Below are 11,511 nucleotides of genomic sequence, written 5' to 3' on the forward strand. Positions count from 1 at the left end.
ACCTGTGACCTTGACCACTTTCAGCTGCGTCCTCCCCTGACCTGTGACCTTGACCACTTTCAGCTGCGTCCTCCCCTGACCTGTGACCTTGACCTTCAGCTGTGCTCTCCTCTGCCCTGTGACCTGTGGCCTCCTTCAGCTGCGCCCTCCCCTGACCTGTGACCCTGACCTCCGTTTGCTGTGCCCTCTCCTCCCCCCTGCCACCCCGTGGCTCGTAGGGAACCAGAGGTTCTAGGTAGGGAACCTCTGTGGAGGCCTTGTTTCCTCCTCTGTGAAATACGCCCTGGTGGCAGCTCCTTGGTGGCCGTGTAGGTTGATGAAGGAAGGCCTGCGTTTGCTAAGGTGCCTAGAAAGGGGGTGCAGAGTCAGGGACCTCCCTGCTCACATGGGTCGTGTCAGGCTATGACCCAGGGCCAGGTGTCTAGTACCAGGAGGTTCAGAGTGAGGTGAGCGTTAGCCTTTCCGCTTTCTCCGAGCGAGACGAGACCAGAGCCGTCTGTGTCAGGAAATGGAGTCTGCCTCCGTAGGTCCTGCTTGTGAGGTGCTGACAGCTCACAGGGAAAGGTTCACAGAATGCCGGGTCTTCCTGTGTATGAGCTGAGGCCTCGGGCGGCTCTGACATGTGCACGTCCTCGGCTCACGGCCCCGGTGGCTCCTGGGTGTGCTCTTGTCTTCCAGAGGACTACCCCAATGGAACCTGGCTGGGCGACGAGAACAACCCCGAGATGCGGGTGCGCTGCGCCATCATCCCGTCGGACATGCTGCACATCAGCACCAACTGCCGCACTGCCGAGAAGATGGCGCTCACGCTGCTGGACTACCTCTTCCACCGCGAGGTGCAGGCTGTCTCCAACCTCTCGGGCCAGGGCAAGCATGGCAAGAAGCAGCTTGACCCCCTCACCATCTACGGCATCCGGTGTAAGTGTGGGCGCTGCGTGGCCAGGGCAGGCTTCCGGCAGTGAAGTGCCGAGTGGACGCTGCACCCGGGTGGTGGTCTGGCTCCTGACAGCCAGGAACAGGCAGCTTTCTGGGCTCCTGGTACGAATCACGGGGCTAAGAGTGGCACTCCGGGTCCCAGGAAGGGGCAGCACTCTGGGCCCCTGGACTCTGAAGCCCGGGAAGGAGCACCACTCTGGACCAGGCCCATCCCTTACAGCAGGCTGCCTGGCGCTCTGGGTGCGGAGGGTGCTGGGGAGCAGCTGGCTCCTTAGAGGCTCTTTCAGGACTTCCAGGCTCACATGTCCTGGGAACACTCTTTGAGGAGGACGGGGGGCCCTTCTGCTGCCGTGGCCTGGGGACCTGGCCTTTCCGGGTGTCTGCAGTGGTGCGGGGTGCCTGCCCTCCCTTTGTGTGTAGGCCAGACGTGCCGACACCATGTCCGTCCAGCCTGGAGGAGCGGCGCTGCTCAAGTTGGCTGTGCCTGCATCCTCTTTGTGGTGACACTTCAGGGGGTGGCCAGCGTGCACGGACTCTCCCCGGCCCTCACTGCCTGTGTCAACTTCCCCACTGGCCCTTCATCCTTCACAGTCGGCCTGATTCCAGAGGCATGTGCGTGGCTTGTAAGGACAGAAGGCAGACCAGACAGGAATAGGAGAGATAAGGCACGTCACAAACGTCCGGGGGCTGTGCCTGAGAGCCGGCTCTACAGAGGGCTTTGTGGGTTCCAGGCAGCATTTTGCAGGGCTGGTGGATACATGCATGCATGCCCTCCGTCACATATGAGCGTTGGTGCTGGCTGTGTACAGCTGGCTAGCTCATCAAAGCCCAGTGATGTCTCAGACCGAGAGCTCAGTCATACCCCATAAGTCAGAGGGACTCTCGGGCCAGCTCAGCTGGACAGGACACACAGGAGCCAGCCTGTGTCCTCCTGGGCAGGGCATAGCTATGCCTCCTGGCACGGTGTCTGTTGTGGGCACAGACTCTAAGCTTTGGGAATCAGATGCTGTGTCTCGTGCAGGTTCTCTGTGGGGACCACAGGGAGGCTAAACTACATGTGTCGTAAGTGCATTTGTGTGAGGTGGGGTCCAGCATGTATCCATGGGGCCACCGAGAGGAACCTTGGTAAATAGGGCTGGCGTGTGGATTAGAAGCTTGGAGACATGAGGCCTGGCTGGAGATCTGGGCCAGTGTGGTCTGAAAGCTTCGTCCTCAGGGCACTGATCCTTCCTGGTTGCCACTTTCACAAATTACAAGTAAAAGTTTTACAGATTAAAGTTGGTGTTAAGTCACCACTTTTCCCTCCTCTGGGATTCGATTGTCCCTCCTTGGAGAAAAGTGCCAGCTCAGCTTTGAGGCTGGCAATGTGGGGGCTGGGTGCATGGGGTGCTCGCCTCTGAGATTGCTACAGATGGCTTCTGTTTTTCTGGGCCACTTGCTATCAAGGCAAGACTAGCCAAGGGCTCAGTTGCTGGCACCGTCTGTGTTTCTCTTGCCTTGAACTTTGGACTGCATCCATAGTGGTGGTGGTTGCCATTCCTGTACGCTGATGAACGCTGGCCACCCACCACAGACCCGAGCTGGCAAGTAGTGTCTGTGTCAGTCGGTCCTGTTCCCCACGGTGCAGTTCCCAACTTCCTGTGAGGCCCGTTGCCGGGGAGCTGGGAGCTGGCTCCTCAAGTGAAACTACCCCATCCACCGTGGGGATTCTGGGAAGGGGAAGGCCCTTAATCGTCACAACTTGTGGGGCTTGTGGGGACAGTGAGTGGTAGTGGTGGCCGGGCACCATTGGGCTCTTCTGGTCTTAGGGTAGATGAGCTTGTGCGGCCTGTTTGTCCTGCAACTCATTTCTTCCTGGATGTGTTTGCTCTTTTTGCATGTCCGTACCGTGTGCACCTTGTCTGTATTCTGTTCTGTTGCCGACAAGTTTCTCAAACTTTGTGTCATCTCTCTAATCCCTCGAGGAACTTGGAAGGCTGTTCCTTGCATTCGCGTGAGGGAACGCAGAGGCAAGGGCGGTTTCTAGAGCGTGTCCATCTTCTTCCTGAAGACCACGTGCAGCAGATGCATGGGCGCTGGATGACTGCGCCGCTCTCCAGTCTTGGGGCGGCAGGCCTGGCCAGCACTCGGGCCCTGAAACGAAAGCCGGTTCTCGCCTCTCCTGTCACCAGTCAGTACCGCCAGGGCTTCTTGAGGCTGTCCCCAGTGCCTGAAGCCACACCTGGCATGTCCCAGTCCGTGAATTCACAATCCGTGATTAGAAATTGGAAAGGAAAGAATTTCTTTTTCTGTGTGAGGGTGGAAAGCTGCTCCTTAGCTCCTCGGTGGTGACTCCTTATCCTGCAGTGGTGCGGGCTCCTGTGGTCCCACCTCCTTACCCAGCTTCCTTGGACCTGCATGAAAGGAGTCCTGGTTGCTGTTATGTTTGGAGTCAGCGACATCTTGAGCATATGTCCCTGGGAGCATTCAGGGAGTATCTCACCAAAACAAAGGGAACTTTTGATACTGAGCGGGGGACTTGAAAAACAAACACTTCCTCTGTTTGCATTGTTTCTAGTGTTTGGGGCTCAACAGGAACAGAGTAGAAGGGTCCGGACAGTAACCTGACCTGCAGTAGATAGTCCAGTCTCAGTGCTCTTAAGTCAAAACAGGACGTTTCTCAGCTCAATCTTTTTGTTACTGAAATTTTGAATTCCATCCATTGCTTTCCTGTGGCTCAGTGCGGTTTCCTGAGGCAGTGAGGGAGGAGGCCAGCCTGCTGGGTTAGGCCTTTCTTGGGACTCCCACATTGCCGACTGTCACTTCCTGTAGCCACTCAGTGTGGGAGTGGGTGCTGTGGTGGCGTCACCCCGACCCACACGTCCCGTGCCCACACTGCTGAAGAGGGTCTCTGGGGTGGTCTCAGCAGTGTATTGAGAGTTCTCCGTGGCTCAAGAACGTGGCTCCTGTGAGGTGCTTTCTTGTGAGTGAGGGGAGACTGCGGGCCCTGAGACGGTCTCAGGAACCAGGCAGGTGTGACGTCATCTCTGCCCTCAGGAGACCGAAGTACAGTCAATATCATGTCAACTGGCGGCATGTTCAAAAGCCAGGGGAGGGGGCCTCAGGGTCCTTCCTAGCAGTCAGGGACGCCAAGAGCGTTTGCTATTGTACCTGATCCTGGAAGATAGTTTCTCGACTAAACCAAAAAACTAAACTCACTGCCGTCGAGTCGATTCCGACTCATAGTGACCCCTCCTTGGGTTTCTGAGGCAGTATCTCTACGGAAGTAGAGTGCCCAGTCTTCCTTCCGAGGAGTGTCTAGTGGGTTTGAACCGTCAGTCTTCTGGTTAGCAGTCTCATGCCTTAGGCACTACACCACCAGAGTTCCTGGCTAACTATAAAACCAAACTCACTGCCATCGAGTTGATTCTGACTTATAGTGACCCCTCCTTGGATTTCCGAGGTGGTATCTCTACGGAAGTAGATTGCTCAGTCTTCCTTCCGAGGAGTGGCTGGTGGGTTTGAACCACCAGCCTTCTGGTTAGCAGTAACATGCTTTAGGCGCTTGTAAAATTTGATTTTCTGTGTTACTTCCAAATACGACGGAGGAGGAGCTCAGCTGAGAGCACCCCTTTGTGTCAAAGTTGGTCTTACCTCACAGTGTGTCCCACACGGGGAAGGGGCCTTGACCTACAGTGTGTCCTGCATGGGAAGGCAGCCCTTATTTCACAGTGCGTCCCACATGGGAAATGGCCTTGACCTTACATTGTGTCCCTCATGGGAAGGTAGCCTTTACCTCACAGTGTGTCCCACAGGAGAAGGGGCCTTGACCTTACTGTGTGTCCTACACGGGAAGGCAGTCTTTACCTCACAGTGTATCCCACATGGGGAAGGGGCCTTGACCTTACTGTGTGTCCTGCACGGGAAGGCAGTCTTTACCTCACAGTGTGTCCCACATGGGAAGTGACCTTGACCTTGGCCTCACCATGTGTTCATTCGAGATATATCCTTTCAGGTCACCTGTTCTATAAATTTGGAATCACGGAATCGGACTGGTATCGAATCAAACAGAGCATCGACTCCAAGTGCCGGACAGCCTGGCGGCGGAAGCAGCGAGGCCAGAGCCTGGCTGTCAAGAGCTTTTCCCGGAGAACCCCGTCCTCATCGTCCTACAGCACTTCAGGTACCCTCTGGCAGCTGGGCCTCTCTCTCCACCAGCCTCTGGAGTGGCTGGCGTGGTCAGCGCAATGGCCTGAGCAGGTGGCAAATGCCCAGCAGGCCTCTGGCCTGACTCAGGAGGCAGTGCTTTCCTGTGGGGTTTGCAGGGGGGCATTGGGGGAAAGGCTGGACTTGATTGAGCACTTGGCCCCTCCACGCTGTGAGGATGGGAAGCTCAGCCCAGGCCCAGTTGGTGAACTCGTGGGCCTCCCTGGAGGTTTCCTAGCTGTTGCTGTTGTTAGGTGCCGGTGAGTTGGCTGTGACTCACAGCAACCCTGTGTATAACAGGACGAAACACTGCCTAGTCCTGGGCCAGCCCCACAATCCTTGCTGTACCTGAGCCCGTCATAGCCTCTGTGTCTATCCATCTCATTGAGGGCCTTGCCCTCTTTCGTTGACCCTCCACTCTACCAAGCATGACATCCTTCTCCAGGGAATTATCCCTTCTGACATCATGACCTAGAGAGGTGGGGACTGGGCCCAGGGCCGCACACAGCGCTCACTGTAAGTTCTGAACCGCAGGCGGAGCTGGGTCAGGACCTTGAGTGGCAATGGGTGAGCGTCAGCTCCCTTCCTGTTCCCTGTGTCTGGTTATGGAGCTTCTGACGCATTGCTGGCTTTCTCGGTTTTCTCTGCATGGTGGCTCAGAAGAAGGGCCAGGGAGGCTGACGCGCCCTCTCTACTCTGCAGTGTGGGGCTTGGGTGAACTCCCTGCACGCGGAGAGACGCTGCTCCGTTTTTGAGCAGACACCGTTTAAGCATTGCCGGAGTGTTTCTTTCCCTGCCACTAACGACAGTAGGTTTCAGTGTCCTCTTCCCCAGGAGGCCTCAAGTTATTCCAGTAAGTGCTTCCTGGTCTTTTGTAGTGATTTCAAACAGAGCCCTTGAAAGTTAAAATGAACTTTACTGTCCAGCAGACAGTGGTGCACTTGGGAGTGACTGTGGATATGCGCTCTGAACCCTGGCCCCTGCTGCATATGGTCACTGTAGAAACACCTCATACACAGTGCACATCACATGTTGCCTGTGCCGTTGACCACACAAGCGCTGGTCCGGTTACTAGAGACTCACTCACTTTCCTTGAGAAAATGTGGCCTTTTTCTTTGTAACAGAGCCTGTTTGACGACTGTGTGGTCCAGCGTAGGTTAGAATATGAGTACATGGGGCAGTGTGAGTGTCAGAAACGTTCCTGATAAACAAACACTTAGTCCTTTAGGACCGGGTGGTTATGGGGCTTCTGTGCTCATTTTATTTATTAAAAGAGAGTTTTGAGCATCGTCTTGAAGCAGAGAAGGCAGGTCCTCCCATGTGGTGCCTCAGTCTCTGCTTGTGTGTTAACATAATCACAGGCTTTGAAGGTGGCCAACATACGTTCTCACAGAGGAGACGAGTTTCTGTTTTTGGTAGCGGTATTTCCAAAGATCTTAAATTTAAAAAAATAATAGAACCACTAATTATTTAAATTCTTGTCATGACTTATTTATAATTATGGAATTCTGTTGAAAGCCTTTTTAAAATCTCTATTCGTCCATTTTTTTAAAACACACAGTAGACATTTTCATCCATGTTCAAACTTACCAAACATATCTTACGAGTGTGAGTGACAGAATAGTAAGGACACGCCTAGGCAGTGGTCGTCAGTGCCAGAGCCGCGAGTCCCCTAACTCAGTCAGGATCCTGCTGACAGGGATGGTGGCACCCCGCAGCTCGCACGTCTGGCCAGCATGCTGGAGCCCGGAGGAGGGCTCTTGTTGGACTCGCATGGCTCTCTGACTGGCAGACTCTCTGTGGGAGAGTCTCGGTCGGTACCAGGAAGGGGTGTGGGCGGAAGTAGCTCTCACCTCCCAGGCTCATCTGCTCCCAGCCTCACTTCGCCGCAGGTCGCAGCTGCAAACAGATTTTCATACCCACCTCCACCCCGTTTCCTTTTCTAAAAGCTCACTTAAAACATTTGGGGGTTTTTCTCACTCCCCATGGTAGCTCTCTTGGCGTAGCTCTGGGAACTGGAGCTGGGACTGGGGTTGGGCCCAGGCTCTAGGGTGAGTGGGTCAGGTTGGCTCCGTAGAGAGTGGAGTTTTTGCCAGCTGGAACACCTCCCTCTGAAAATACTGCCGGCTACCAGTCGGGCCACCTGGCCTTCTCTCTGGCTTTTGTTCTTCCTGAGGCGACATGAGGAAGCTCATCCCTCCCGCTTGTGGTGGTGGTAACCAGACACTTAGTCTTCCTGTTGGCAGATAGTTCTGAAGACAGGAGATGGCCAGCTATCGTGGGCCACACAAGTTGTACCTTTTCTAATGGCTTGAGGAATCCCTTACAGAGGACTCTAAACCCTTCTGTCACAGTCAGGTGCTAAGTCCTGGGAATTGAGAGGCGGCAGTCACTGGGCGTGGGTTAAATGCATGTCGTGTGACATCACACGGGACAGTGATCTGGCTGCTCCAGTGATGTTAGCAAAGTGGGTGATTGGTGTGTGATCCCCCTGTGATTGAGAACACGTAGCTGTCTGGGGAAGGTAAGAAAACCAATGTGTGATAACTTTAAAACGGTGTCTCTAGGTAGCAGGAGTGTGATTTCATTTTCCTCTTTGTGTTTTACTATAGTTGCCAAATTACTTGTAACAGACATTGTATTAATTTCGTAGTTGCAAAAGATGCTGTTTAGAATTAAGGGGTGGACTTCTGCCCTCAGCCATGGTGCAGTGACGGCACCAGCGATCTCCCTTGATGGAGAAATTGGGACAGAATGTCTGAGACAGCTGTTTTCAGAGTTAGGCCACAGGCAGCGCAGGACTGTGATCCTTGAGGGAGGAGAAGACACATGAGCCAGTCCCTGCCACCTGCCTGGCTTTCTCTCTGGAGGTGCAGAGCAGAGAGCGGGATTCCAGGCGAAGCCAGCAGTCTCACTGACTTGAGGTGGTAGCTGTGGGTCCGGGGAGGCTGAGGCAGCTGAGAGCTGCAGCACAGAGTTCCAGAGAGGAGTGCGTTCCAGACAAGCGGCCTCCTGGATGTGCACGGGCACCTCCTGATTTTCACTGAATTCCTGCGCACACCTGAGTGAAATTCCAGGGGGCTGGGGAAGGAGCGCCCGAGTCCCTGTGAGCCAAACGGTCCCTAAGCTCAGCGGCCGGGCATGTGCACCTTCCCACCAGCCCGAGCGCACAGTCCTGTCAGTCAGGCTGTCATTGGAGGCCCCTGCGGCCCCACCTGCCTAGTGGGGCAGAACTGTCCAAGAGTAAGGGGTGCTGAGGATGGGAGGTGGCCTCCCAGGGAGGGGGCCACACAGGCTGGACCCCTAGATCTGCACTATGAAGCTTACAAACGAGCCTCGGAAGGAAGCAAGTCGAACCACAAGTAACTTCACACTTCTGAAAGGAGACCAGAGAGGTGACAGCCAATAGTCAGATTCAGTGTCCAGTATCCAATCAGACATGACCACACGAGCCAGGACACAGGAAAGGTTGACCCAGCGTCCGAAGAAAGCCCACTTGATACCAGGGTCCTCAGCCTAGGGCTCGGTTGTTACGAGATGGGGCGGGAGCAGTTAGAGAAGCATCCATCGTCCACCGCACCGCTTGCTCCTGAAAGAGCGCCTCTCCACAGCGAAGGCCCGTGGTCAGGAGTGAAGCGCAGTCCTTTAGGTGGGGTGGGTGTAGGGTCACTTGCAATGGGTGCATTGGATTTGAATGGATGGAATTTTACAGTGAATTTATATGATGATTCTAATTTCAAGTTGTGAAATAAAAATTAATGATAGTAGGGGGATGACTGTATTCAGGGCTTTAAAGGGAAATCAGGAGCACAGTGAGGCAGGAGCTAGAAATGGGGACTCCTGGATGGGAACTGCTGGATGGGGGCCCCCAGGAAGGGGACTCTTGAATAGGGACGCTTAGATGGGGGACCCCTGGGTAGAAACTCCTGGGTAGGCACTCCTGGGAGGGGACCCTGGGATGGGGACTCCTGGAGATGAAGAATGGGGGCGCTGCCAGCCGAGGCTTGTGTGGAGTCCAGGTGGCTTCCTGTATAGTGCCCTCTGGTAAGGTTAGTGGCTTGTTTGATTGAACCAGAATGGAAGTCCAGGTCCAGTTACTTGTCAGGGACTTTAGTAGGAGGTTCTCAGCGTCCAAGATGACAACTGGTAGATACGTGGGACCACAGCGTCAGGATCGTGGAAGGCCAGAAGGAGTCGCTCTAACGTGGTGTCTGATGCCAGGGTGGGGGAGTGCAGACGGGGCATAGGCCACAGCTGGCCCCCATCTGCTGCCCCACCCCAGTCCCCAGCAGGGCCCAGAGGCAGGATGTCTGATGTCCGTGTGGCCAGCTGTTGCCAGCTCTCTGACTGTGACTGTGGCTGAGCCAGGTGCAGCTTTCACGGCCCTGGACCTCGGTGTCCTGCAGTGGCAGTGGAGCAACGTGAGGACTCAGGAAGAGCATGGAGTTCCGGGCAGGTGAGCCTCAGCAGACTTCTTGGGCCCCGAGCTGTTTCTTTGCTTTGGAGGGATAAGAGCAGGTCCCTGCACTGTGGTGGCCTGTGATGTTGGTGTCATGACGCAGGACCCATGCTACTTCCCTGTGGATTGGGTGAGAAGACAAAAGCTTTCCAGGGAGGGCCCCTTCTCGCACAGGCTGGAACTGAAAGGGATCAGAGAGAAACATACAATACTTTCCTTCCAAAAAAAAAAAAATTCTTTGAATGTTCTCTTGTTTTAATTCACTCCACACCTGGTTACTGTCGGGTCAAGCCGAGTAGCTGGTTAGCTGAAGGGACTTCTGAATCTTTGTCTTTTTGCCTCTAATCTCAGCCTGAAAAAGGCAGTCTGCACTTGGAGCTATTTTGGAGAAAGAAAGAACCCAGAAGACTGTGATTAAGGCGGGGCCGCATCGCCTGGCATTGGCAGTGACTCCACTGGGCTTGTCTTACTGCTGCCCCGTCAGTGCACAAAAAGGGACTGTCAGATAAATCCTGGGAATGAGGTGCTGAGCCAAGGCTAGCCTTTACAAAAATGAATTAATGCAGCCAGTTTGAGTACAAACCGTAAAATCACTAGTTTCAAGAGATTAAAAAATCACATTATTCAAGTGTGTGTATTGCCCTGTCTCGTCTTTTGAGCAGCACTGTGTAAACCATCATATGTGCTTGAGTTTGAGGCAGCTGGGTATGATGCTTAACACACAGCTCAGTCTGTTGGGAAGCCGCCTTCCTGCTGGCCTCCCTAGGGAGCGAACATCTTAGGTGGGGGCTTACATGTTCTTGTTGTGTGACCGGGAATCGATGGGACTCATCGTGAACCCGCGTGCCAGTGTCGAACTGCCCTCTAGGGTGGCCCAGGCTGAAATCTATGGGAACACATCACCGGGTCTTTGTCCCTCAACCACTGGGTGGGTTCATATTGCTGGCCTTTTGGGTAGCAGCAGAGTATTTAGCCGTATGCGCCACTACGCTCCTCGGGCACCTACGTCATGACAAATACTTTTTTGTATGTGATTTGGAGAAAAGTTTATAGAGCAAATTCACTTTCCATACAGAAGTTCACATACACTTTATCTCATGACATTGAGTATAATTTGTCACAATGCAAAAGCTCCCCTCCCACTTCCTCTCCATAGTTACCTCTTCCCTGCGTCCATCCCTCCATGCCTCCTGCCCTGAGCTGTCTCCCTGTGCGTACACAGCCCTTCTATTCTCCCATGATTGTTCTCTCCAAGGAGTGTATCTGCCTCAGGTAAATGTTCAACTCTTTTGCCTGTCTTTTGTTTGTCTGGAAGCCATAGGTGTGGGTTCAGTTCCAGACTAAAGGGCAGCTAGGGGCCATAGTCTCAGTGGTTCCACGAGGCTCTATCAGACCAGCAAACCTGGTCCCCTCCCTTTTTTTTTTTGTCAAATGATTTTGAGTTTTGTTCCACATTGTTCTCCCTCTCTGTCCAGGATCTCCTACATAGACCCCCCTCCAAGTGGTTCACAGTGCTAGCCGGGCACCATCTAGTTCTTCTGGTCTCATAGTTGTATAGGCTGAGGATCGCATGGTGTACCAGTCGCTAGGACTAATTGTTTCCACGAATCTTTGGTTTTCTTCATTCTTCTTTGCTCTGGACAAGGACAGACCCATTATTGCATCTAGATGGCAGCTTGCAAGCTTTTAAGATTCCAGTCTCTAATCACCAAAGTAGGAGGTGGAACAGTGTTTTGTATAGTATGTTATGCCCATTGAGTTTGATGTCCCCTGTGACTATGTTCCTGAGCCCACAGGTTCAACTACTTGGTCCCTCTGGGTAGCTGGCTGTGACCAAGAAGTGACTACAACCTTGTCCCTTGTCAGCTCTACTATACACCTAGGAATTCAGATCATACAAATACACTTATAGGACCATTGTCTGCCAACCC

The 11,511-nt window shown here is 53.8% G+C and overlaps 1 protein-coding gene across 1 annotated transcript in view; it reads left to right on the forward strand.

The window, feature by feature from the left end:
* Positions 1–11,511, forward strand: part of LOC103195569 (BTG3 associated nuclear protein) — a 69,531-nt gene that overhangs the window by 23,241 nt on the left and 34,779 nt on the right. The window contains exons 6-7 of the mRNA XM_007939157.1: positions 679–918; positions 4,931–5,098. Coding sequence (XP_007937348.1) covers positions 679–918; positions 4,931–5,098 — 408 coding nt within the window. The remainder of the gene's footprint in view (positions 1–678; positions 919–4,930; positions 5,099–11,511) is intronic.

The sequence above is a fragment of the Orycteropus afer genome, unplaced genomic scaffold, assembly GCF_000298275.1.
Source record: "Orycteropus afer afer isolate SDZICR_OR568_19922 unplaced genomic scaffold, OryAfe1.0 scaffold00057, whole genome shotgun sequence".
Taxonomy (NCBI): domain Eukaryota; kingdom Metazoa; phylum Chordata; class Mammalia; order Tubulidentata; family Orycteropodidae; genus Orycteropus; species Orycteropus afer.